Source organism: Ovis canadensis, chromosome 23 (assembly GCF_042477335.2).
Source record: "Ovis canadensis isolate MfBH-ARS-UI-01 breed Bighorn chromosome 23, ARS-UI_OviCan_v2, whole genome shotgun sequence".
In the NCBI taxonomy this organism is placed as follows: Eukaryota; Metazoa; Chordata; class Mammalia; order Artiodactyla; family Bovidae; genus Ovis; species Ovis canadensis.
This window is the reverse complement of record NC_091267.1, coordinates 15,922,207-15,950,094: the sequence shown is the minus strand read 5'-3', so window position 1 is coordinate 15,950,094 and position 27,888 is coordinate 15,922,207. Positions and strand designations below refer to the sequence as shown.

Below are 27,888 nucleotides of genomic sequence, written 5' to 3'. Positions count from 1 at the left end.
CTGTGGTACAGACACGGCGGCCGCCCAGCAGCGTGGGGTCCACCAGGAACCACATTATGCCGACGACACTTTCCTCAAACTGAGAGTTTTCCTATTCTCCCTTTAACATGCAACTACTGCTGCTGCTGCTGCTGCTGCTGCTGCATCGCTTTAGTCGAGTCCGACTCTGTGCGACCCCATAGATGGCAGCCCACCGGGCCCCTCCGTCCCTGGGATTCTCCAGGCAAGAACACAGGAGTGGGTTGCCATTTCCTCTCCAATGCATGAAAGTGAAAAGTGAAAGTGAAGTCGCTCAGTCGCGTCCCACTCTTTGCAACCCCATGGACTGCAGCCCACCAGGCTCCTCCATCCATGGGATTTTCCAGGCAAGAGTACTGGAGTGGGGTGCCATCGCCTTCTCTGTTAAGGAGCAACTAGAACAAGACAAAACCAGAGCGCTTCCGAGCACACCGCCAGGTCCTGACGAGCCAGGAAGACTGCAGGAGAGGAAGCAGCCGAGACGCTGGGTCCCTGAGCACAGCAGTCCCCGAGGGGCGCGTCCACACAGCGTTGGTACAAGTGTGCAGATGCTCACACACGCATGCACCACTCACACACGGTCCCGTCTCCCCAGCTCTTCAGGACAACGGTTCACTCCTAGGAAACTGACAGCCGCCAACGTGCTGGGCGTGCCGCCTCTGCCAGGCTCAGCGCGCCAACCTCGAGAATTGTCTCCGCGGGCACAGACGTGTTGTTGCTGCCCTCCTGTTACAGATGAGGATACCCAGGTGAAGTTCGCTTGCCTGAGGTGAGACCTGGGTTACCGCCTCCTACTTGGTAAGCCAGTGTCTTAATAACTTGTATCACTGAGTCGCTTGGAGTCGAACTGGCTGATCTTGGCTGCTCTTCGACGTTGCGAGCTATGAAATATTCATATGTGCCCCACCCACATCGTTCTCTGCTTCAAACCCACATATTCACCTGCCACGAGGATTCACCAACTTGACTTGAAGGTCAATGGGAACAGATTTTGTCCAGCTCCTCTGGCCACATTCCAGGCGCCAGGACAGGCTCCTCTCCGGAGCTGGAGCCTGAAGCCAGAACCCAGGTCTGGTCCATCCCTTCCCAGCTTCCCCCCACATCCAGTCCCCAAGTTCCTCCACCCCTCGAACATCCCCACACCCATCTGTCTCCCCCAGCCCTGGGTCTCACTGGGATTGCTCGAAGCCCCTCCAGAGCTGGGCTCAGTCCACTGTCCAGAATCTCTGCAGTCCATCCCCGACCCAGGCCAACCCGACTCACCATGGACGCAGCATTGATGACATCAATCATCCCCGCCCAGGGTCCCCAGTGCACAGGTCAGACTTCCTGCATCTCAGCCCTGGCACCCACGCCTGTGTGTCACCCCAGACTCCTGTCCTGAGCTCCTGCCCACCTGCCCAGCTCTCCCCTCAAACAGTCCTCCAGTGAGACGTCTCTTCCACCTCTTGGGGGGGGATGTCTCTGCAGGGGGCACCCACCCTGCTGTGTTCCCTGCCCGCCCGGCACGCTCTTCTCAACACCCCAAGCCTGGGTTCCGGGACCCTCACCCTGTCAAAGTGGCACCTCTTCATCTTCTTATCTAAACCACCCACTGGACCTCAAAACCCATAAAAGCAGGAAAGATGTTTCCCTGCACCTCTAAATCCTGATTATTCTCCACCAATAAGATAGAGCCTGGCACACAGGAGGTGCTCAATTAATACTGTTAATGAGTAGACAAATGATGATTATAAAACTGCATTCCCAAATTCTGTTACAGTTATATAATTTAGCATCTATTATGTATATCTATAAAAGTCCATCCACTGTAAGTGCTACATCAAATAACTTCTACATGAATACACAGTGTTGTATTATTTTTTTAAAAAATCCCTTGATCCACATCTTCTAAAGCCCACAGGAAAAGAATATGATTTAAATATTAATTAGTTAACATTGGCAAAGCTCATTTCAAGCTCAACATGAAAAAGAACATGACTGATCAGTTTAATGAGTCCCCTTCTAGACATAAATAACTACAGAATCACTCTATGAATCTATATTGTATTTTAAATCTAAGATAGCAATTGTGATTTTTGTAAACAATGAGAACTTCACCATAAGAAAGAACACTAAGATATAAACTGATATCTACTATTGCTACGTTTTGCAGTTACCCTGGCAGACACATCTCTATGAGAATTCGAAAATCCCAAAGTACGCTAAAGAAAACAGAATTCCCTTCAGGAACCAGAACGTCCAGTGATTAACCAACAAAAGCTACTCTGAATGTAATGAAGGACTAAAAGAACTTTCAGAGGCCATAATCTTGACTATGCCAGCACGTGTGTGTGTATAGTCATGTCAGACTCTGCGACCCCACGGACTGTAGCCCGCCAGGCTCCTCTGTCCATGGGATTTCCCACGCAAGAATACTGGAGTGGGGTGCCATTTCCTCAACGCTAGGGGGTCTTCCTGACCCAGGGATCGAACCCAAGTCTCCTGTATTGGCAGGCCGGTTCTTGACCACTGAGCCACCTGGGAAATCCATAATTAACACAGAATGAATTTAAAATACAGTCTCAGTGATTTGCTTTGTTGATCTCTTTCTCCTATGACAGAAGCCTCTTGCAGAGACTTAGCTGGAATTCATGTGCAGCTCATAAGCAGATGTGTGTCCCTGAAGAGCCTCACGGTGCTGTTCAGAGTGCCAGCCAGTGATTCCCCGCCAGCCCCGCCCAGCGCGGGTGGAAAAGCCACACCTTAGGGGGCCGAACGGGTCGCCTGCATCTGCAGGACCGCTCTGAACTGACTCCACTCACTCTGCCAGTGTGCAATTCTCCAATTATGGCACGGCCTTGCTGCTAATACAACCCGCCAACATCACAGTGACTCCTGTGGGAAGGGGGTTTCACTTCTGTTAAAAAGGAGAGTGCGGTCCAGTTTGAGCTGAGGTCACCTATGTCCACAGATCTTTCAATTCAGCATTCAGCGAGATGTTTTCTTTTTCCATAAATTGTGACGGCATCCTGAAATAACAGCTTTTCATTCTAAAACTATGGGTTTTATTAAGAGAGAAGGCACTTACTATAAAAACTACAACAAAGGGCAAGGCATTCTGTCCGTGATATATGAAGAGAAACCTTTAAACAGCAAACAGGGATTCTGAAAACTGGATAAAAAACGAAACCAAAGGCTCTGATGAGGTCCGGTCCATCCTAAGGCGGTTCAGGCGTGAATGGCTGCAGGCTCTGGGGAGGACTCTCACACAGTTCTCTTCCTGAGAAACAGACTGGGCTCCTCTGCTTCCCTCGCCACCATCAAAGACCAGGAATCCCATACGGGAACAGGAGGGCGTGCTAAGTGGACCTGACCGCCTGGACACGATCCTGGATGTGTACCTTGGGGGCAAGGAAACCCTTCTTCACTTACAAAGGGGAGGTTGTGGCTACAGAATCTCCTCGGGCAACCAATGAGTAGGCAAGATGGTTACGCAGAGAATGCTTGTGGGAGAACAGAGGGTGGGCTGACATCCCGTAAAGGGACACAAGGAAGAGGAGCCTGGAACCACGGAGTCTTGGTCCAGAGTCACAGGAGAGACCGCGAGGAGCGCACGGGCCTCCCGACCTCAGAGCTGCACGCTGGACTCCACTGTCACCGCACCCAGGAGGCCGCCACACTCTGCAGACTGAACGGTTTACACACGAAAGCCACACATCCATGGTAACTCAAGGCCTATACACACGCACACGCGTGCATTATGCATTCTGGCTGAGTCGGTGGCGTGCTTAACAAAGAATCAAATCAGGACAAGGGCGAAACCACGGGAGACCAGACTCAGCAGCAGGCTTCTTACGGAGCGATTCAGAAACGCGATTCTGAAGTAAAGACATCTGCAGGGACCGAGAGGATGGACCCAGAGCCGGTCACACAGACGGAAGGAAGCCAGAGAGAGACGGCGGCAAGCAGCGCCTGTGTCTGGAATCTAGAGAAACCGCACAGATGAACTTCTGTGCAAAGCAGAAACAGAGTCACAGATGTAGAAACCGGACATATGATACCCAGGCAGGTGGGATGAGCCGGGAGACTGGGACGGACACGCACACACCATTGACACTGTATAAGACAGGGAGCTAATGAGAAATCGCTGCACAGCCCAGAAACCACCATCTAACTCAGTGCTCTGTGGTGCCCTATGTGAAGGAATCCAAAGAGAGGGGATATACCTATAGTGATTCACTTTGCAGCGCAGCAGAAACCAACACCAATTACACTCTGATACAAATTAAAAAAAAAAAAGAAAAGGATTCTCAAAACGGGAGGGGAAGCATAACTTGGTCTCAAGTCGTAACTTCCAGGCAAAACATCCCAAGTGGAAAAGTCTGACTTTTAGAGCTTTTCATCACCCCCAACAGGACCCCACGCAGCTGTATGGACCCCCAGCTGTGTCATTCACGGCCCCGGGAGCTTCTGGGACTATCAGCCACCCCCGGACCGCTTGGCAGGGCTGGGTTCTGATTCAGAGCAGCGAAGAGCTACTTGCCCACCTGGTCAAACACCGCATGGTACCCTGAGGACCACGGTGACACCCTTTCCCAGCTACCACGTGGAAACCCACAGCCCCGGGGAGAGGGGAGACCTACTTGTTTGGGGGCGTCTGCGGAGGTGGTGTGGGCGTCAGCACCTCGGAGGCCGTTAGACTCGAACAGCACTGTGGGGACAAGGACGCGCATCAGCAGGCTGACCCGAGCTTCCTGTCGCCCGGGATGCGCACCCCGCACAGACTGAACACTCACAGGCAAAAAAGACGCCAGCCCAGCCTGTGGCCGGGAAATAGCAATTTACCATAACACTTATGCTGAGAGACGGAAAACGCTGCCTGGGGCCAGTGCCCTTTTAAATTCAGGCTTCACCACGCAGCACCCCACCAGGGACAGCATTAATTAGCGGGGGCGTGCAGAGGCCCCCCCCACCCCCCTCGGGGGCCTGTCACTGCGCATCAGACCCTCCAGATATGGATACACCCTGCATATCAGAGGGGGCACCGGGGCCCGCCCCCGCCATGCAGTGTCCCTGCTACACATACGCCGCTGTCGCAGGCCAGCTCTCTGCTCACAGGCCGAGAGAACGTGCCACTCAGCACCGCCCAGTGCCCAGGCCAGCCGGTGCCGGCCAGCAAAGAGCCAGCGTGCGTCATGCCAACGGACGCAGCATGCAATTAAAATGCATGGTGGCAGCATGCAATTAAAATGCAGCTTTTGCAAAACAGGCTGATCAAACCACAGGGCACTTGGATGCAGGGGCAAAGCTGTTTCAGGCGGAGGGGCTGAATGCAGAGTCTAGAGCATGACCCCGGCCCCCCCACGACCGGGGCTGGACCCCGGGAACTAGAGGCTGCGTCCCAGGCCCCGGGGTCCGCGGGCGTACCTGTGTGAGCCCGCATGTGCGCCCGCAGGTGGCTGGGCTGGTGGAAGCTCTTCCCACACTCCACACAGATGAAGTCTCCCTGGTGGGCCTGCGTCCGGAGCGTCCCTGGGGGGTGGTGCAGGTGCGGGGAGCGGGGAGAGAGGGGGCGAGAGGCAAGCATCGTTAGTTCCTCTGAGCCCTGACGGGAGGCACCCCCAGGCCCTCCGCCAGGACAGAGAGGGCGCACAGGATACGAGGTAAATGCCACCCCCATGATGCGACCTCGGGCGGGCGGGGCCTGGGCTGTGGGTGCCCTGCATCTGCCAACCGGGTGACGCAGCCAGACAGCTTGCCTCGCATCTGCCAACGGGGTGACGCAGCCAGACAGCTGAGGGGCCAGACGCAGGGCTAGCCCGGACCCCGCAGCAACGCCACACACCTGAGAGCTGTGGCCCACCCGCCCCCCACCCCGTCTCTCCACGCCCTGTGCAGTGGGCAGAGCGCAGACGGGACACCTACAAGGAGGCTGGGCTTGAGCACTGACCTCCGTTCCTCCTGTCCCTCAAAGACACCCGGCTTTTGTTAGGAAAGGAGGCAGAAGACGCTTTTTTGTTTGCCTGCCTTTTCTGTTTGAGAGTAGGGGCTTCCCCGGTGGCTCAGTGGATAAAGGATCCGCCTGCAATGCAGGAGACGTGGGTTCAATCCCTGGGTTGGGAAGGTCCCCTGGAGGAGGAAATGGCCACCCACTCCAGTATTCTTGCCTGGAGAATCCCTTGCACAGAGGAGCCTGGCAGGCTACAGTCCATGGGGTCGCAAAGAGCTGGACATGACTGAGTGACTTAGCACACACACACTCTGAAGAAAGGGCTAATTTTTCATGTAATATTAGCTTCCAAACCACTTCCGGGAGCCTGACCTTCCCCACCAATGGGTCAATGGTATCTCAATTCAATAGGAAGACAAAAATCAAAAATACTACCTAGAAAAAGTTATGCCTATGACAGCAAAATTTTTTAAAATGATGTTCCCTGAGCTGAGCATTTCTGCACCGAGCCTGACATTTGAATGCAAAAGGCGAGTGCAAGGATGACCGAGGGTCTTTGCTAAATTATCTGAAACCAAATCACGCTTCTCGTCCTAAGTCAGAAGAGACAGCATACAAAGATAATATAGAATTAATGCTACTTGCCCTCTGTCCACAGGATTCTCCAGGCAAGAATACTGCAGGCGGTTGCCATTTCCTTCTCCAGAGGATCTTCCCAACCCAGGGATCAAACCCCTATGTCTTCCATCCCCTGCACTGGCAAGTGGGTTCTTTACCACTAGCGCCACCGGGGAAGCCCAGATACCGTTTATGAGATAACAGCCAAGGAAATTTGTGAACTGCAGAGCAGATCCTGGCAGATTTCTTGTGGGACAAGTCATGAATGTGAGTTTCCAAGAAACAGAAGAATCTGCCCACAAAGTTCTCAGCTTCCCACAGACTCCTTCAGGGACGTTAGGAAAATGACGGCTCATGTTTTAACCCACCTGTCCCGTCACCAATGAAAGATCCCTTCCTGACGAGACGGGGTCCCCAGTTCCCAGGCAGACGTGGCTGCCACAGGGCAGCCAGCCCCGGGAGCCACGGGCTCCTGTGCTGGGCCCACTCGCCTCGTCCCTGGCTCTCTGATCAAGCTGGGGCGGGACGGAAAGCTGAGGAGGACGTCCCTGGATGACCGACTGATGGGCTCAAGAGGGGGCTCCTAAGGGTGCTGGACTCCCCGGTCCTTCCAAGCATGGCAGCGTTAAGACGCCTTCTGCCAGCAGCTCAGCCACTTAGGACAGCCGCTCCCTCCTCCGATTCTGGCCCAAGAAAATCAGCTTGACCAGTGCTTCTGCTCCTCCCTGCCGTTCACTATGAGCACCGTCCCCTGGGCGCCGTGAAGACCCTCAGGGACAACGCCCATCGGTGCCCAGATTTCCCCAAAGGGTAGGTCTTCAATACACCTCCGGGTCACCCACTGATGGTGAACCCTCCTCAAGCGGGCTCTGCAGCTAATCCTGACAACATGAGAAACCACACCACTGTGATGCTTTTCTTCTAAGTAATTCCAAACCAGCAGCAGAAAAAGCAGGATAATAAGGTTTTGTACCCACCCCTGAGCTCGTGTACCCACTGACCCATTCTGGTTTCCTTAAGTATGCACACACATACCTGCGCACACACACACGCACTCACACACGCACACACGCGCGCACACACACACGCACACACACGCACGCACACACACGCACGCCCACACAGATTCTCCCATGCATCCTATCATATCATTTTCTCCCTACTTTTTAAAGAAAAGACCCTTGCCCTTTATGTTCAATAATATTATGCCCAAGCTACTCCAAAATTCTGAGCTAGTAAGAAAGGTTACACACTTCATTTGAATTGAAGGCTACCTGGTGAGCAAGCGGCTCTGACACTCTGACCTCAGAAGTAAAGTTGTGTATAAAGTGGGCTCAGGAAGCAAAGGGAGAGGCCTGGCGGCTCTTGGGGGGCACCTGCAGACTTGCCCCCAAAGCGCTGCCAACTCTCATTCAAGTTCATTATGCTGTGAGGTGCCCTGGCCCCTGCAAGGAGAAGGGCCCTGCAGAGACTCTACCATGATGCACACAAAGGAAGCCCACCTCTTCCACTGTCACCCGAGCAACGAGTCTCAGGCATAAAAGAGATTCTTTCTTAAAGTCCCACCAAGAAAGACTTTATATATTATCCTGTCTGGAATTACCCTATTCTTTTATTTTCAGTGTTTTTATTCTAAAATCCATGTCATCGTCTACTGCAGGCTGGATACAAAGTCCGGATATGCAGATAATGTATTACTTTACGACTTATTCTGTCCACAAGCCATTCATGCTACCCTCATACCATTTCCAGACCGGGGATCTACACTGCAGAACGATCACAGAAAACGTGGCTCTTTTCATCCTTAAACGATTAGGCTTCAAGCCCTAAGGGAAGTGACGGTGACTGTCCCCGTGTGATATCTTTTCTCTTTTGGCAGAACTTCCAGACCATTCATTTCTACACAGACATCATTTGGTCAAAACACAGGTGGGGAGAAGCTCTCTGAGCATCCTCTCTCAACCTCAGAAAACCTCGATGCTGTCGAGGCATCGCCTGAGTGCAACATTCTACGTCAAGGCGATTCGTCCCTGAAGAATCACACAATCACACCTCCAGCTCCGCAAGGACCGATCTCATGTCCACAACAGATGAGTTCCTCTCCGTTCATAAAATTCCCTTCTGCACGTTTCCATCTCCCCCACTACCAGCTGATGCTAGCAGCAATCCCGGGGTGGGAAGCTGCGATCCTCACCCCACAGATCAAATCCCATAGGGAAATACACAAAAACTGAGTCAGAGGACAGCATAATACCCCCAAAGTCCCGGGACTCCTGGAGTAGGACAGTTACGAAGACTATCTTCGAAGGAACCCTAAAGGAGATCAGCCCTGAATATTCACTGGAAGGACTGATGCTGAAGCTGAAACTCCAATACTCTGGCCACCTGATGCGAAGAACTGACTCATTGGAAAAGACCTTGATGCTGGGAAAGATTGAAGGTGGGAAGAGAAGGGGACGATAGAGGATGAGATGGTTGGATGGCATCACTGACTCGATGGACATGAGTTTGAGCAAGCTCCTAGAGTTGGTGATGGACAGGGAAGCCTGGCATGCTGTAGCCCATGGGGTCACAAAGAGCTGGACACGACTGAGTGGCTGAACTGAACTGCAAGATTATCTGGAATGGAGACGAATTAGCCAAGATTCTAGATTCCTGATGCCAAGGTCAAACACATATGTACTCAAGGAAAAAGAACACTGGGCGCTGAACAAGGAGTGGACACCAGAACTGCAACAGTTCAGTCACTGCCAATCCAGCAACGTGTTGATGACATAATTGTTGGGAGGCGGTTCCCAAGCTGCAACAGTAGATAACGTCTCCATCACAGGAAACACCACTGTCCTGTTCACTGCTCTAAAATGAGACTTTGCCACGCCTGCTGGGTTTCCCTGCAGCCGCAACACTTTAAAAGCATCATAAATGCTTTTATGATGTAAAAGACTGTACACAATCTGCACAGTCAGATTGTAAACAATCTGCCCGCAATTCGGGAGGCCTGGTTTCCATCCCTGGGTCAGGGAGATCCCCTGGAGAAGGAATGGCAACTCCCACCAGTATCCTTGCCTGGAGAATTCCACAGACAGAGCAGCCTGGTGGGCTACCGTCCAAAGAGTCACAGAAAGTCAGACACAACTGAAGCGGCTTAGCATGCACGCACCTAAAGAAGCCCAAACCAGGGTGAACAAAAACACCGTGAATTTGCCCTCACACCTGACATATTTCAGTGCATCCATGAGAAGAGTGAAACATCCAAGAGCGAGCCAAGAGGCTTCACGACGACTTAGCATTTTTCACTTTAAAAGATAAACATGGAACCTCTGTTTAAGGGGGGAAAGCCTTAGAATGGTTCATTTTAAAAATCTTAAGGAAAACATTCCAGGCTACTGGTACTTCAAATTCTGTTATCTGAAGTTCTCTAAACCTTAACTCAGAATTCGAGTCTCCTTTTCGGGGGAAGAGGCAACACAGCAGGCCCGGAAGCAGCATAAGAGCCTCAGGAAGCGGGTGTGTTTGCCGCTCACCAGGCGCCGACTGGCAGGTTTGGAGCAGAGTCCTGCGGGCCGTGGGATGCAACACGTGAAGCTCAAGTGTGGTTTACTAAGTGGGAGTCACTTCAACACCGGTGCAAATGCAGGGTCAGGGGACAGACTCCAGGAAGCCCTGGACGGAGGGGAGAAGGCAACCAGGGACACAGTGCCCACAGAACTCACTGTCATCTGTGTCTGAGTCCTCTCTGCTTCAGGGGCCACGAGAACCCGATCTAAGAACTGAGGTCGCGTGAGACGCAAAGGGCCAACCTACACACCTTTACTCCATCTCAGAGCAAATGACCTGCACTTCTCGGACACACTGCTGAGAATGTGAAGCTGGTGCGTGCGTGTCTGACTCTGCAACCCCAGGGACAGTAGCCCACCAGGCTCTTCTGTCCACGGGATTTTCCAGGCAAGGATACCAGAGTGGGTTGCTTTTTCCTCCTCCAGGGGATCTTCCCAACCCAGGGATGGAACCCACGTCTCTCACGTCTCCTGCGTGGGCAGGTGGATTCTTTACCACTAGCGCCACCTAGGAAGCCCCAGAGTTTTATTTTTAAACTTTCCTTCTTTTCTGGCCACACCATGGGGCGTGCAGGACCTTCATTCCCCAGCCAGGGATCGAACTCTTGCCTGCCCCAGTGGAGGTGCAGAGGATTAACCGCTGGACTGCCAGGAAAGTCCTTTCAATTCATAATCGAGAACAAGGGCGTCGGGTCCCATGCGGGTGTTCCATGGAGCTGGCAAACTTGCTGCAATTGCTAATTATTATCAGTAATAGGTGACGGATGGCCACCGACTCAATGGACATGAGTCTGAGCAAGCTCTGGGAGATGGTGAAGGACAGGGAAGCCTGGTGTGGGGTCTCAAAGAGTCGTACACGACTAGGCAACTGAACAACAACAAGAAGCATCAGTTCTGAGACACTGGGGAGATACGAAGACAATGATATGAGGCATAATTTTTTTCCAGAATTTTAGCGCACGTCAACTCCCCAAACCATGTAAGGCACATTCCTGCTCTCCAGAGGCTCCACTTAACACCCTGCGGACTGACGTGCCCTGTTAGAATTACAAACGCATAAAGGCAAAGCATGAACAGTCTCTTCAAGTGGACGTCCCGTCTCTGCAGAGACGGGAGGCGGTGGATGTCTACTGACGCTTGCTGAAAATGGCCGAGTGGGGACGCACCCTGGAGGCCGCCTGCTCAGCATCGAGGAGACGTGACTGGGGTGCAAGGGTGTCGCAGGAGCAGGGGGCCCAAAGCCAAGTGCCCCGGCCCCCAGAGGGCAGGCAGGGGCACGGGAAAGCAAGCACCCACACCCACGCGCAGGGCCGGAGCGCACAGCGGCCAGGCCAGCTGCCTAAGGACCCAGACCCAGCAGGCAGGCAGCCCACGGCCTTCTACAGAGGGGGCTCCCTGAGTGCCCCGGGCGGGTGGGCTCCCCTGAGGGCCTTGTGGGGGGGGAAGGGGGCTCCCCCTCAGGTCGTCAGGGGGGGCGGGCAGGCGGGGGCTCCCTGAGGTCCTGGGGTCGTGGGGCTCCCTGAGGTCCCAGGGGCGGGCAGGCAGGGGGCTCACCCTGAAGTCCCAGGGTGTGAGGGGCTCCCTGAGGTCCTGGGGGCGGGCAGGCGGGGGGCTCCCTGAGGTCCTGGAGGGATGGGGCTCCCTGAGGTCCCAGGGGGGTGGGGGCTCCCTGGGGTCCCTGGGGGTGGGCAGGCAGGGACTCCCTGAGGGGGTGGGGGGCTTCCTGAGGTCCCCGAGCGGGAGGGCAGGTGGGGGGCTCACTCTGAAGTCTCAGGGTGTGAGGGACTCCCTAAGGTCCCGGGGGTGGGCAGGCAGGGGCTCCCTGAGGGGGTGGGGGGCTTCCTGAGGTCCCCGAGCGGGAGGGCAGGTGGGGGGCTCCCCTGAGGTCGTCAGCCAGGCGGGGGGCTCACCCTGAGATCCTGGGGGAGGCGGGTGCTCCCTGAGGTCCCGGTGGGAGCAAACAGGGGGCTCCCTGAGGTCCGGGGGGGCTGGGGGCTCCCCCTGAGGTCCCGGGGGTGCGGGGGGCTCCCTGAGGTCCCAGGGGCGGGCAGGCGGGGACTCCCTGAGGTCCTGGGGGGTGCGGGGGGCTCCCTGAGGTCCCAGGGGCAGGCAGACGGGGGACTCCCTGAGGTCCAAGGGGGTGGGGGGCTCCCTGAGGTCCCGGGGGCAGGGGGCTCCCCCTGAGGTCCTGGGTATGGGCAGGCGGGGACTCCCTGAGGTCCAGGGGGGTGGGGACTCCCTGAGGTCCAGGGGTGTGGGGGCTCCCTGAGTTCCAGGGGGGTGGGGGCTCCCTGAGGTCCAAGGGGGGCTCCCCCTGAGGTCCCAGGGGGGCGGAGGGCTCCCTGAGGTCCCGGAGGTGCGGGCAGGTGGGGGCTCCCTGAGGTCCCGGGGATGCGGGGGGCTCCCGCTGAGGTCCCGGGGCTGCGGGGGGCTCCCTGAGGTCCCTGGGGCTGGGGGCTCCCCCTGAGATCCCGGGTGTGGGCAGGCGGGGGCTCCCTGAGGTCCAGGGGGGTGGGGGCTCCCTGAGGTCCAGGGGGGTGGGGGCTCCCTGAGGTCCACGTGGGGCGGGGGGCTCCCGCTGAGGTCCCGGGTGTGGGCAGGTGGGGGCTCCCTGAGGTCCAGGGGGTGGGGGCTCCCTGAGGTCCAGGGGGGTGGGGGCTCCCTGAGGTCCAGGTGGGGCGGGGGACTCCCGCTGAGGTCCCGGGTGCAGGCAGGCGGGGGCTCCCTGAGGTCCCAGGGATGCAGGGGGCTCCCTGAGGTCCTGGGGCGGGCAGGCGGGACCGCAGCTCTCACCTCTGCGCTCGAGCACAGGGCTGCTGGCACCCCAGCTCTGGTAAAGGGAAGCCAGGTCCTTCGGGATGTATGTCTTGAAGATGCTGAGGAGGTCCAGGCGCTTCTCGGGGCCCTCGGACGCCGGCTCCTGCTTGACGGGGTGCGGGGCGGGTGGGCCCTGAGGGGCTGCGGGCCCTCTGGAGCCGGCCTTGGAGGGGGGCTCCCGGGGAGGTAGAGGGGTGCCCCCGTCGCCTTTCCCGTGCGGCTGACCCTGAGGCTGAGGGCTGAATTTGGCTTTGGGGGGGTCTGGGGCACTGTGCTTATTTGGGGGCCCGAGGCCCGCCCCCTGCCTGCTGCTGGCAGGGGCCTGGGGGCCCGCCCGGGTGATAACAGTGGGCGTCGGGGTAGCGCTGCTGCTGAAGCCCCCGCTGCCTCCCGCGGGCCCGGGTCTGGGGCTGGTCTCCTGTTTGGGCCTGGGCGGAGGCTGCTCCGGGCCAGGGCCAGGCCGGGTCTGCCGAGTCCCGTCGGGGCCGGCCGTCCAGAGCGCACAGGGTGCCCCGGGGTGTCCCTCCTTGCTCCGGGGCAGGCCGGCAGCTTTCGTGGGCACCCCCAGGGGCGAGGGGCTGCCTTTGGGGCCCGGGACCCCGCCTGGCACCTGGGTGCGGGTGAACCGGGCGATGGGCAGAGGCTGGCACTCCTTGCCCCCGAGGGCGGGCGGGGGGCCCGTGCGTCCGCTCCGGGCCAGGAACACCAGGTTGCTCCTGATGCTCTTGTAGCCGTTGGGCTGAGTCCACTGCGGGGCCATGGCCTGGCCGCTGACCCGGTGCCAGACACGCTTGTGCATCCAGAGTACCTCGGGGTAGTAGGTCTTATGGCTGCAGTAGGGACACGGGTGCACGGCCAGCGCCGCCTGCAGCGAGGAGGCCGGCTCCCGGCGGCCGGGATCGTCCCGCGAGGACCGCTCACTCAGGTCCAGCGGGACCAGGTCTGGGGCTGGCGCCCGCTTCGCCGTGGGGTGCTCCTTGGTGTGCAAATCGGGCGGCCTCTCCCGGGGGTAGGTGGCCTGGCTCTCAGAGGGCGGCTGCAGACCCGCCGCCTGGGCTGGGCATGAAGGGATGTCAGCCGCGTCCCTGGGGCCCGGGCCCTCCTGCTGGGGGCCACACGCTGGTGTCTTCAAGTCCACAGAACACCGAGGCGGCTCAGGTCTCCTGGGAGCGTCTCTGCTGCTGCTTTCAAGCACGGACACGCGGGCCGCGATCCCTGTGCCAAGCTCCCCGGCCACTCTTCCTGATGGGCTGTTTCCAAGTGTGTGACTTTGGTCTCCGTTGGAGAGCGCAGCCAAGGAGACGTCTTCTGGGAAGCAGCAGCGGTGTGGCTCTGCCCCTGGAGGATCAAAACGCAAAGTGTGATGTTAGTGTTCCTCATCAGGACCAGAGGTCGCTGAGCTCACCCAAACTGCCCTGTGCCCCGCAGAGGGGAGCCGCTGGAGCTCAGGAACAGTGCAATCCAGTGCCCGGATGGATCAGCAGCTTTCTCTTAAGGGCAGACCAAACTTGAGGGCAAACCAGCATTATTTATTTCTCAATTAAGTGACTCAGTAGAATGCAAAGGAAGATAACACAGCTGCCTATCTAGTGACATGTAACTACATCACCACTAGTTAACAGACAGGGACCAGCTGTATCAAAACACAGAAATTAGCACTTAATTCTTTATGACATTTGGGGCTTTCCACAACTTTCAGCCCATGGTCACACAGAAGCAGGGCCAGGAAAGAGTGTTCTCCCCCCAGTGCACCCCCAGGGAGCCTACAACTGCTTCAGAAACTATGGACCACTGGTCTGGCCCAGGATGGGCCCCGTGACTGTTCTGTAAGCCCAGGTTTCGCCATCCCTCCCCTCACCTCCCCCAACCTGCTTCCCAGGGTGGGGGGGGTGCCCCGAAGAAACAGTGCCCCTCCCTGAGTGGGGACCCCGCTCCCACCCCCCAGGGCCTGCCTGGAGGCTCATGCAGGCGGCGTAGCTTCGGAAGGCCTCGCGGTGGACGGTGGAGCCCTCGCCCACCCACTGCACCCTCGGCCAGGGAGGGGCCCAGAGGATGGGAGTGACCCTGTCCAGTGGCTGCTGGGGGAGAAGCAGGTGCTCTGGGGTAAACTCAGCTTGACTGTTCCAAATGCTGAACCATCCTTGGGGTCAGGGGCTCGTAAGGGGAAGAGCTGAGCCTCGCGTGCACAGCAAGTTTCTAGAACTTTTCATATCGGTCCCCGAAAGACTTCACGTCTGCAAGTCCAGAAGACAGACTTTCTCTCCAAAAGAGGGGGTGCACGCAAATGGTGATGCAGTAAAACACGGCAGAGCAGCAGAGGGCTCCGGAAGAGACTTCCCTGCAGCCCCTATGTTATCTTCCTTTACCCTGGAACAGCCTGAGTGGGAGATCCGGCTAGCAGCCCTGCTCCCGTCCTTAAAACCCAGATGTAATATCTGCAGAGTGTGTGTGTGTGTGTGTATGTGTGTGCACGCGTGCACTCAATTGCTCAGTCATGTTCAACTCTGCGACCCCATGAACTGCAGCCCATCAGGCTCCTCTGTCCGTGGGATCCTCCAGGCAAGAATAAATACTGCAGTGGGTTGCCATTTCCTTCCCCAGGGGATCTTCCCCACCCAAGGACTGCGCCTGAGTCTCTTGCGTTTCCTGCATTGCTGGCGGGTTCTTTACCACTGAGCCACCTGGGAAGCCCAGCACTTGCAGAAACGCCCCTAAATGGCAGCTGGCGCTCAGGGAGGACAGCAAACCACATGCTCAGGTAATAGCATCTCCCCACCCCAGAGGCTGGAAGGATGCCCCTTCCAAGCTGTTCCTCTTCCTGGGGAAAAAAAAAAAAAGACCCACCAAACTAGTGTATGGGGGTGGGGACAGTGAGGAGGTTCTTGAGACAGAAAAGAGCCTAAATACAAATTATTCCAGTGATTTGAGCTGTGTCTGGAACACACAGTAACCCTTCCCACAAAGATAAAAGATCCCAACTACTGCGAGCCTGAGAATTCCCACAGTGAAGAACTCTTGTGTTTAAAGTAATTTTGAGGGCTTCCCTGGTGGTCTGGAGGTTAGGAATCCACCTTGCAATGCAAGGGACCCTGGTTTGATCCCTGGTCCGGCAAGATCCCACATGCCTCAGAGCAGCTAAGCCGGGACATCACAACTACCGAGCCTGCGCCCTGGGGCCACAGCTACGGGCCCGAGCTCCTCATCAAGAGAGATAAAAAACACATACACACATCTTTGTAAAAACTAATTGTGAGATTTCCGCAGTTATTTTAATTTTTTAATATCTGTGAGTTCCCAGTAACTTTTGCAACTATTACCAGTTACCAAACACTTGTGACAGCAAGAACATCCGTTTTTAAATATTTCTCAAAAGAGCCTTCTTTAATAATGGTTTACCCTGCCTTAAAAGGGACAAATATAAACACAAGGCAGAATAAAAGGTAAGATGATGTAAGAGAAATGAGAGCCGCTTCACATCACATCCCGGTTTAACTGACACTTGAGAGTTACCCATCTGAAATGCAAGAAATTAACAAAGAGAAAACCACACAAGTGTCTGGGGGTAGGGGGCGGGGAAGAGTCCCTGAAAAGATATTTCAGCTAAAACTGTCTCAGAAACACTGATTCTCAATGAAACGCAATGGGGAGAATGGTCATTATCACAGCATATCTTGGATACAACGTAAAAATGATTTAAGAAAAAGTTTCAGCTACAACATCCATGGGGCTTTTCAATTGTCAAACACGATTTAATCAGCTTTCTGTGCAAGTGAATTAAAGGAAATGCTGAAAACCCTGCCCCGGGCTGGTTCGATGGGGAAGTTCTCCTTCTGGGAGAATAAAGGGAAAATCAGCGAGGGGCGAAGACACGCGGCGTGTCTGCCATCACAGAGGGCACCCAGGAGAACACGTGACCAACTGGCCTACTTGCGAGGCCGCTGGGAGGAGGGGCCACAGCAAACAAGGAATCGCCAGGCTTCCAGGCCCGGAGAGGACCCCAGCAATAAAGCCAAAGTCCCAGCTCAGCCTCACTGCCCTTTGTAAAAGCACAGGCTTTGTTTCCACAGCGAACAGCGCAGAAACCACTTCTGATGGCCCAGTATTTCTCCAGGACGATTTGGTCCTACAGTCAGAAAAGTGTCTCTTTAAGACAAGCATGCTTTCTCAAAGGGTTCTCACTCATTACACATGCAATGTGAACAACAATAATAATATTAATAATAAGGTCTCAGGGATAAGGAAATCAGACAGGACTAGAACAATGACAAGTGAATAATCAGGCTTAAATATTTTAGACACAAATATTTTATTCCCTACATTGTTCCTGCTCCTTTTTCTGCTGACTGAATGCAGCGGGCAAGTTTTCATTTTCAGTAATTAATCTATTCACATAAATAACTCGCGAAACTGTGACTTATTTGCGTTTATGGAAAAACATGTATTCAATAAATATCTTAGCACTCTGGAAGCCAGATTTTGATTTCTGAAGAAAAAAAGCTGCAGATTAAATACAGGACTTCTGACTAAACCAAGGAACCAGGGGCCAAAAGAAAAGTTAACACTTGCAATCTGGGAAATAACTTTCATAAGAACATTCCTGTTCAGAGATTAGAGAGTCAGCGTTTTAGAGGTTGATCAACTATCTCGCGTGTCCACCCAAGCTTCCAGTTAATGGACAGCAGTGTGTCCCACCATAAAACAGTCACATTCTAGAAATCAAAACTTACTGCTTCCTCACTGACACAACCATACCCATATGGCACTCGGGCCATATTTTCAAAAATATGTATTTTTGAAAAGATCAAATCTATGCTGAAGCGAACAGAATTCAAGTTCATTAACATTTTCATGGCTAATGTACCTTATACACCCTCCTTCAACCCCAAATCCTAACAGGAAACTATAAGCTGTCCATTTGACAAAGGTCTATGGGGTCGCACAGAGTCTGACACGACTGAAGCGACTTAGCAGCAGCAGCAGCAGCAATCAAATGTAAAAATAAAAAGAAACCACAAAACAAACTTTAAAACCCACGCTCTTAAGAATACTGAATAGTTCCACTTTACAAAGGCAAATAGAAAGTAAGTCCATTACCATAAGGAAGCATGTTAAAGTTGAAGGAACTGGCGAAAGAAGGTGTTTCCATCACTTCAGATTTTAAACTGTCCCTGAGGGAGAGGAAGGAGCCCAGGGGAGCCTCGCATGGGAAGCTTGTTCCCCAAAGCGTCCTTAAGGACAGGGCGTCCGGAACTGCCCTTCCACCTCTACAAGGAACCCACCCCACTCAAACCACCTGTGTCCTGCACCCTTTGCGTTTTAAGAGAGCCAGGTCGGATCAAGACTGCAGAAGAGAAGGGGCCTGCAAACCTCCAACATCTAACAGGGACTGCGGATACACACTAGCAGTTGCGTGGTTGGAAAGTTCTTCTGCTACTTAACTATCCCAGAATACAAGACCCGCATTCTATGCATTTACGAAAGAACTATAATGACGGTCTTTAGGAAACCAGGGCTATTTCTCGGCCCCGCCTTCCGATGCAACGCCGGACACACGCCGACCCGCAGAACAAAGCCCGCGGGGCCCGGCGCCGGCCGCGGGGGAGGGGCGCGGCTTCCGGCGCCGTGCGGGGGCCTGGCCAGCAGAGGGCGCGCGCTCCCCGCGCTCCGCGCGCGGCCTGGCTTTCAGAAGGGGCCACGGCGGCATCGACCTTTAAACAGAATATTCAGGTCCAGCGAGCCAAGCAGGGACGCGGAGAGCTTAGAGTGTGCATCAGTACAGTCACGCAGTTTTCTCCTCAAAGTACAGAACGTACCTGAAATGGATAAAAGGGGTTCATCCAAAGGTCTTAAAGTAAGTTCACCAGTATTTTCAGGGAAAATGTGCAAGGCTTTAAACCAGTGATGCACTTGAATGATCTGGCTAAAATGAACTTACCTAAAATGACGGACCTACCGCATTGGACTGTGGGGCTCAGACTGTAAGGCAGCACTGTCAAACGTCCAGTTTCTGGACAGAAATGCACAGAAAAGCGGCACCTCACAGCGGATCTGGCCCAACACAGACATGACGGGGCCTGACTTTTTCACGCCTTTCCACCCACAGAACCGCTGTCTACATCAACATCAAAATTCTTTTCACTCCTGGAGTGCTGCTGAATGTGCACTCAGAATTGGGGGCGGGGGCTGCATGGTCCGGGGACAGTTTCCGAGTAGCACTTGGCAGGACTCGTCACCTACACACCCGCAAAGTGAAAATTTTATTATTTCATGAACCTGACTGTATGCAGGAAACACCCCTTCCTGGCTCATTCCTCATCTTTTCTCTTAGGGCTCCAGCCAACGTGTACAAGGGTGGTCCTGGCCTCACACGGGGTTACCTGTGAATTCAGAGCCTGACCCCACAGAGGGAGCCACAGGGATGCTAACTGAGCAGCGCCGGCTTGTCTGCCAAGTCGTCTCATCCCCACCAGAAGCTGGGTACCGGGGTCCTGGAGCCTTTGATGGTTACACACGTGTGAATACAAAATAGAGACTTTCTGTATTGCTCACACGAGGGGTTCAAGCTACTTTATAAATAATAAATTTCAAATGTTTCAGCCCACCAGAGACACTGAGTGGAAAGAATTAGTTTATATTTTACTTAGTATTTGCACCAAATCTTTCCAAGTCACATCACTAAACTGTTTCTGGACTCTCAAGCAGGCTGCAGTATAATGGGTTGTAGTTAAACTTTGTAATTAAAATGCAAAGTCAAGGTATATATACATTTATTCTTCATGTACCACACCTTAGCTTTCATTTTCTCCCCTTTTTAAGTAGAGGAAATAACTATATTCCCCTTTCTTGCATACATATCTTTGGGTTTCCCCTTGACTTATATAAGCTCCCCTTCAATTTATCCAGTTACTTAAAAATCTAGACGAAGAATGACAGCCCCAATGGACCGATGCCGCACAGAACAATCTTGGGAAAGCCCCACTTACTAATGTTTATTTTCTCAACCCTTTAGTCATATTTCTATTTTAAGAAGGAGTTGCAATATCGTATTTCTGTGATTGTTTTCCAGGAGCTCTCTGGCTAAGCAGGAGCCGTGAGTCTATGAATTAAAAACGTTTAAAGCTAAGTAAGGGTTTCCAACATTCTATGAGCTGAACTCAAAAGAAAGGGCCCCCGGGCCAACTCCACCTCCACTGGCCTAGCGTCCCCTCCAGGGCTGTCCACGGGGACCTGCAGCTCTGGGAGCAAGCCGACCGGCCTGAAATAACTCACCCACCGGCACGGAGAAACAGCAGGGGTAGGAGGGCAGGGAGCAACACGCACAGCTGGCCACCACTTTCATTCAGCCCCAGACAGGTCAATCCTAACCAATGCATTCTCTCTCTAACAAAGCCTAGGGGTGACTGCGGTGCTCCGGCTGGGTTCACGTGCTGAGCGGCACACACACGTGGCCCTCACGGAGGTCCGTGATGAAGGCCAGCAGCCCAGCCACGCACCGGGGCCCAGAAGCTACCCCGCGTCCTCCACTCCGCCTGCCCTGTGACCTCTGACTTGTGTTCTCCCCCGGCACTCACACGAGGGCAGGACCCCGCCCCCGAGGCCCCTTGGGGGACAGGGCCCCGGATCCTCCCCGGAGCGGCTGAGTTAGGCCCGAACAACAGTAAGACGTGAAACAGGAAGTGACCTGAAAAGTCACTGCTTATCCGACGTCCAGATTCTGGGACCTAGACCCCGTTTTCAGAACCTCAGGCCCCGATGCCACGTCTGTGCTCTGACGTAAAAACCCTCTGCCAGGCTGCTGGGCTTCCACCACCCGTCACTGATAGCCTCCGCTTCGCTCCAGGTGCGGCGGCTTACGGTTTACACGGCACTGCAGGGACGCGCTGGTCCTGGCGAGGAGCTGAAGCCAGAGCAAAGCTCATTTTAAGACACGAAGCCTGTGTATCTGCCAGGCAACCACCCGGCCCGCTCCCTCCATCTGTCTGTCTGTCCCCATCCTTCCCTCCTCCAGGCACACAGATGACCCGTGAGCACGCACTCACGCGGCCCTACATAGTCACCGCCATGCGTGCGCAGAAGCACACGCAGCCAACACACGTGGACACTGTACACACAGGCTCTCACAGGCGCAGCCTCCCACAAGACATTGGCTCAAGCAGGCGCGGCCTCCCACAAGACATCGGCTGTGTGTCTGGGCTGGGGGACCACTGGGGCGGCTGCTGGCTCAGCAGGTAGCTGCCACGTGCCCTCAAGTCCTGAGAACTCTCTCCCTTTCCCACAACCAGACAATGACCAAGTCCAGAATTCGGAGCCCAGTGAATATACCATTCTTTGAAAGGAGAAAGTGTGTGTGTGTGTGTGTGTGTGTGTGTGTGTTGAGGCTATTTGTAGAAGCTGAGCATACTGATCCACACCCTGACCACCTTAGCAAGGTGGAGCCCAGCCCCACCTCAAGCTACACAGGTGGGAACCCAGGGTCCCGACTTCCTATTCTACTCACAGACATCAAGAGACTTCAGGGTTTCCAGGAAACATACACACCAAACCTAAAACACATAGCTGCAAAAAGTGGAATTTTTGCTACTATTTATAGAATCTGGGAAAAACTCCACGGCTGAGCGTCCACACGGGTCCCGGCGTCCACACGGGTCCCTGCACAAGGTTAAGGCCCCCGCAAGTCCCACACAGCCTGCTCGCCCGTGAGGTCCCGGAACACACCCGGGGCACCAGACCTGAGGCTGAAATCACCCCTCTCTGCTCTGCCAAGGGCAGCTGGCCAGGCTGAGCACACAGGCCTTTTGCCCCTCCTGGGAGCTTCTACAAAGCATCCAGGGGCACAGACCAACCCCTGGGAACTTGCCTGAGACACAACTCAGCAAATGGCAGGAGCAAAGTAAGGCCCATGGTGGACATTTCCCTCATCTCCTTCCTTGCCAGCTGGACACGGGGACGCTCCCTCACTGCCAGCCCAGGGGACCCCGATCACTGCCCTACCACCCCCTCCAGCCTCAAAGATCCCAGGATCACCACTGTGTACAAGCGTGTGTGCACATACACGTGTTTGTGTGCACATACGTGTGCGTGCCTGTGCGTGCATGCTTGCACAATGTGGTCCCCGGAGAACACAGAGTCTGTTCAGCCACACCCTCGCGGCCCCGCAGCACACTCTGCGATGCACACCCGTCCCCTGTTCCCTGAAGACATCTCCAGCCCACAGCTCAGGTGTGAACAGGATCCGTGCTGCCCACACAGAAGATCCGGGGACCAGAGGTCGCGATGTGTCCCCAGCAACTAGGCCGGCGCAGCCGTGGAGCAATCGATGCAGCTGGCGTCACAAGCATGGGCTGTAAGGTGTCGGGGCCCAGCTCGGGCTTGGACTGGACTCCGGCTCCACCTGGAGCCCTGTCTGTAGGACAGGGTAGGCTCAGCAAGGAGGTCCAAGCAGTCAGTCCTAAAGGAAATCAGTCCTGAATTCTCACTGGAAGGACTGATGCTGAGGCTGAAGCTCCAATGCTTTGGCCACCTGATGGGAAGAACTGACTCATTTGAGAAGACCCTGATGCTGGGAAAGATTGAAGGCAGGAGGAGAAGGGGACAACAGAGGATAAGATGGTTGGATGGCATCACCGACTCGATGGACATGAGTTTCGGCAAACTCCAGGAGTTAGTGATGGACAGGGAGGGCTGGCGTGCTGTAGTCTGTGGGGTCACAGAGCCTAACACGACTTGGTGACTGAACAGCAAAGGCTGAGAAGCACGACACAGACTGGTCTGGAGGTGAGGGCAGGCAGGGGCAGAGGACGCCGGGCAGGCCAGGGGCATCCATGGGGGCAGCGGGGACAGCCTCTCACGCCCTTCGCCTTCCACACTGTCAAGGCCATGGTCTCCCAGCGGCGGTGCTACTCACGGCTGATTTGAAACCACCGTGAAGCATCATCCACCCGCTGCAGACAACCTCAGCCATAAAGCCTCTGTGTTTCCACGACGGGTCCCACATCAGTCTGTGAGTCACCCACGTGGCGCACGAGAAGCACATGTCCTGACTGCTGCCTGTCACCGGGCTTCCGGCGGACAGAGGCTGTCTCACCCGCGGCTCGGAATCTCGCCTGCATCCAGCAATGGCCAAGCAGGAACCTGGTCCCCGCCGACCGGCCAGCAGGGCGCCGGCTCGGACAGGTCGTCCAGTACGAGTCGGCCACAGGAGTGGCGTGCCCGCATCAGTAGTAGCAGGCCGGCTCCCGCCACAGAATGCCCGTGACCTCTGACCAGCCTCTCCTTCAGGTGGGCATCCCAGCCACTGCCCATCAAGGTCACGGTCACTGTGAGGAAGCAGCCCCTGACCAGCAGCCCCAGGTACCTCCTGCCTGCTTCTGCTCCAGAGGCCCTAGTGAATCTGATTCTTCTTCAACAGCACAGCAGTTAAAAGGCGCTTTCCTGTCTCACCAAGGCCTCCCCTTTCCAGGCCACCCCTCCGAGGTTATGCTGACTTATCGGCACAGATGAGGATTTCTGAGCTTTTGTTGAAACTTTCTCGTTGACACAAGAGATGTCCAAATTCCCAGGTGTTAGTAACACCCTCTTTTTCACCACCAGCATCGGGTCCCACCTGAATCCACCAACAATCCTAAAAGAGACAGTGTGGCTTTCTCAAAGACGTGGAGCCCTGAGTGTGCAGTAGAGACGGCAGCCCAGAACAATTCAGGTAAAACTTTCCATAACAGGCCTGCTCACTTCATCTCCTCCGCACAGGTGTGTACTGTATAAAGATTCTATTTTTGTAGATCAAGGATACTGGAGCAGAACTCTGATGACCAAATTTAATGACAAAAAATTTCATTATCAAAATTAATTAAAATGCATAACCAAAATTAATAAAATTCTATTTCTTAACCTTGCCCTCAAAAGACTACAGAAAATGCTACCACTGGCACAACTAATTTGTCAAGTGAAATTAAAAAGAAAAAAACTCTAAGAAGATATATGCTCAGTCGCTCACTTGTGTCCACCTCTTTGCGATCCCATGGACTGTAGCCCACCAGGCTCCTCAGTCCATGGGATTTCCTAGGCAAGAATACTGCAGTGGGTTGCCACTTCCTACATCAGCTAAGAAGATAATTTTGAAGTTAACAGTATTTTGAGGGGAAAAAAAGCAGGCCATCTGAATATCTCTTGAAGAGAAATCATTTTTCTGGTAGGGATAACATCATTCACGTACCAAAGTGAATTATACCCGATATGACACCAAAAATACCCCGTAGGGCCAGGCTCCCAGAGGCCTTTTAACATCAGCGCCCAGGACCCTGCATCAGCCGACCTCCACCAGCCTCCCTGAAATGGAGACTCTGGAGGCTGAAGGAAGGTGCCTCTCACACAGCGCCACAGCCCCATTGATGCCCAGGTCCCCGTGGTGGCTCAGACGGGGAGGAATCCGCCTGCAATTCAGGAGACCCAGGTTCGATCCCTGCGTCAGGACAATCCCCTGGAGAAGGGGCCCACTCCAGTATTCTTGCCTGGAGGATCCCATGGACAGAGGAGCCTGACAGGCTACAGTCCATGGGGTCGCGAGGGGTGCAAAGAGTCAGACAGGACTAAGCGACCAGCACGCTCACTCTCCCGTATCGGACGCCTGGGCGGGTCTGGAGCAAGGCGGCTAGGGCTGGCCCAGCAGGTGAGGCTGCGGGGCTGCGAGGTGCTCCTCCATGCTTTGCTCCGTCATAAAACTAAAAGCTGATTTCACTCTCTCAACTAATCAGGCCCCTACACCCCCCCATGGCATCCCCCCACAGAAACCTACTTTATGCGAAGACAGAAAATGTTTTCTCAATCTAACCCGTTTCTGGCATCGGTTAAGTGTCACTGCATAAAACTGAAACCGAAGCCAGTCTTTAAAGAATGATGTAACTCTAGTGACCAAGTAAAAGTCTTTACAAAACCCGTGAACGAAAATGCTCCAACATCGATTTTTGGTATCTGAGTGAACATCTGTCTATTTACAAGCTTCCGTAAATATTTTCTCAAATTGATACACTATTTAAACAGCTTGTATAACTACCAAGTAGCTCAAGGAATTTTATGTAACCTTTTTTTAAAAAAATTAAACATTTGAAACAAGAAGATGCTTTGGAGAAACTGATGCCACCGAAGCTGCCCGATCCTTTGCCCTCACTCTGGACAAATTCAGTTTACAACAGTACTTCTGCCAGAGCCCGAAAGACTTATATATACATGTACACATGTACACTGCTAAGCACTTGAGTAAACTATGCCATTTATTACTGTTTGGCTTTCAGCATTACTCACTGACGGCTCAAAATCCCACTCTGGGAAAAAACCTTATTTCTTCTGAAATAAGGCATTTTCCTTTCCTTCATGAATAGCCCATGAGCACGCACTTAAGTAAGATTTCATTGAAAAAAATAATCTTATGTAAAGCTGGCACACCAGCTATGATCTTCGTCATTCGAGGAGTTTCTTTCAAAAGTCCGCATCCCTTGAGTTTAATGTGAGGCTTTAGGAGTCAGCTGATGAGAGGCCCGACTTCGGGCAGGGTACCCACTGCAGCCAGGTCGGGGGCAAGGCAGATGCCCAACAGCCTTCCTGGGGCTGGTGACTCTCAAAGCTTGACACCTGAGCCACAATGTATTACATATTCCAACCTATTCAGAATTGTCAGTCCAAGCTTCCTTCTTATTTTAGGTTTTCTTAAGACTATCACCAACCCACAAAAGGCCACTCCATTGGCACTGAAGCTTGTTAAAGCATTCTTCATCTTGCCAAACTGGCTTAGAATCATTTAACCATGGGAAAGGCAAAACAAGCCAGAAAATTCTAGCTTTGTTCCTGAATGACGGTCATAATTTTGTTAATGACGGGCCACAAGAAGGATGATACCAACAGGCACCTGCCATTCCTGTTCCCACTAAACAGAGTGAGTCTGGCTTTGAACCCTTTATTGAAATGATACATGTCAGCAAAGGAGTAAACACACTGTTAGCAGCCTTCCCGATACCTGGAGGCCCGTCACTAACTGACCCGAGCAGAGCGAGCTGCGCCTGCCACGATCCTCCCACACTAGACATACAGATGGAAAGACCGACTTCCCACACCACCCACTGAACCACTGCGTCTGAGAGGGAAGGCCAGGCTCCCAGGAAAGACAAGCAAAACCCAGGGACGAAAACCACGCAGCGCTGAGCCATTTGACGAAAGCCACGATCGCTTCATCAGCCCCGCTGCAGGAGGGCAGCTCCGCAGGGAGAAGGGTCCCCTGGGTGTCACACGCCACACAAGCCGCACGGCCCTCCCTCTTCCAGTGGAGCCGGGGAGCTCCCTGAGCCCAACAGCAGGCCTCTCCAGGAGGCATTAGTGGTGAGGAACCTGCCTGCCAGAGCAGGAGACACAAGAGACACGGGTTCCGTTCCTGGGTCACGAAGATCCCCTGGAGCAGGGCCTGGACCCCAGTATTCTTGCCTGGAGAATCCCATGGACAGAGGAGCCTGGCAGGCGATGGTCCATGGGGTGGCAGAGGGTTGGATGTGACTCAGCACGCGCTAGACACGGAACCTCCACCGTGGAAGCCATGGCTGCCAGATCCGTAGGGAGGAGGACTTGGCAGAGTCTTCATCACTGGCAAGAAAATACGTTTGAAGATACACAATTCCCCCCACCTTAAACACTGCCTCCATCTCAACCTGATGCTAGAGAAAGGAACAAGAGCTCCGCTTCTCCGTTCTCCCTCCTCCAGATCAACCTCCAGTTTCAGCCGCTGCTAATCAGCAAACACAGAGGAGAGAAGGACGAGGCAGGGAAGTCTGGCCGCTCTCATCTTCGGCCAGCGTGGCCCCAAAGACCTCCATAAATAACCTGGAGAACAAAGGGTCAGGGCAGCCTGGGGTACTGAGAAATAAACAGATTTTCGCAGTGCTTCTCAGCTTGTGACCATTTGAGGACTGCTGTAAAGTTCTGAAATGAAACTTGGCAAAGGGTCTCCGTGCGATGCCTTTGAACTCCGAGTGCTTCCACTCTGCAACTTACCCAGTGGTTCATCTGGTCCCTGCCTCCCAACTTCAAAGGACAGGCTCGCCCTGTCCCCGGCAAGGGCAGGACCTGCACGCACAGCTTCAGCCTTAAATGTTCTACTCCACCATCCTCTCTGCTCTTTCAAAATTGTATTAACCCGTGAAAACGTGGATATCAGAGCTATCAGGGACAACTCCAAGAATTTTGGACCTTCAAAATCTGAACACTTTTCTGCCTTCACCTAGCGTGGAAACATTCAGGGCTTTTTGTCTTTACCAAGGAGACGTGTGAGCAATGCATCCATTTACCTGACACACACTTTGTTAAAGTATTTAAATAAATGCATAATCCACAGACAGCTTTGGTAGCACAGTGGTAAAGAATTCGCCTGCCAAGGCAGGAAATGCAAGAACTGTGGGTTCGATCCCTGGTTCAGGAAGATCCCTTAGGGAAGGAAATCACAACCCACTCTACTATTCATGCCTGGAGGATTCCACGGACAGAGGAGCCTGGCAGGTTACAGTCCATGGGGTCGCAAAGTGTCAGGCACAACTGAGCACACACACACACCCTATCCTATTAAGGAATCCTTGGTTAAAAACCTGTTATCTCAGAATTTACAACTGACACTTTCCTGCAATTTAAAGTCAAAAAGTAAGAAAACTTAAGAGGGATTTTTTAAATCCCTTTTTGGATGTAATTAATGATATTAACTTGGTAGCTTTCAATTAGAGAAAACACTGCACTGAAAGTTTTATGATTTCTTTAAAAAAAAAAAATGCATAGCTCCTTGGAGAGTCCCCTGGACGGCAAGGAGATCAACCCAGCCAATCCTAAAGGAAATCAACCCTGAAGCTGAAGTCCCAATACTTCAGCCACCTGATGCAAAGAGCCAGCTCACTGCAAAAGACTCTGATGCTGGGAAAGGTT

The 27,888-nt window shown here is 54.0% G+C and overlaps 1 protein-coding gene across 5 annotated transcripts in view; it reads right to left on the bottom strand.

Annotated features, from left to right (window-relative positions):
* The window catches only part of ZNF516 (zinc finger protein 516), a 100,177-nt gene that overhangs the window by 11,358 nt on the left and 60,931 nt on the right, over positions 1–27,888 (bottom strand). For 4 of the 5 annotated variants that reach the window (XM_069569148.1, XM_069569150.1, XM_069569147.1 and 1 more), the window contains 3 exons: positions 12,919–14,280; positions 5,428–5,532; positions 4,644–4,711 (listed from right to left, as the gene is read on the bottom strand). In XM_069569148.1, coding sequence (XP_069425249.1) covers positions 4,644–4,711; positions 5,428–5,532; positions 12,919–14,280 — 1,535 coding nt within the window. The remainder of the gene's footprint in view (positions 1–4,643; positions 4,712–5,427; positions 5,533–12,918; positions 14,281–27,888) is intronic. The other variant, XM_069569151.1, reaches the window with a different exon arrangement.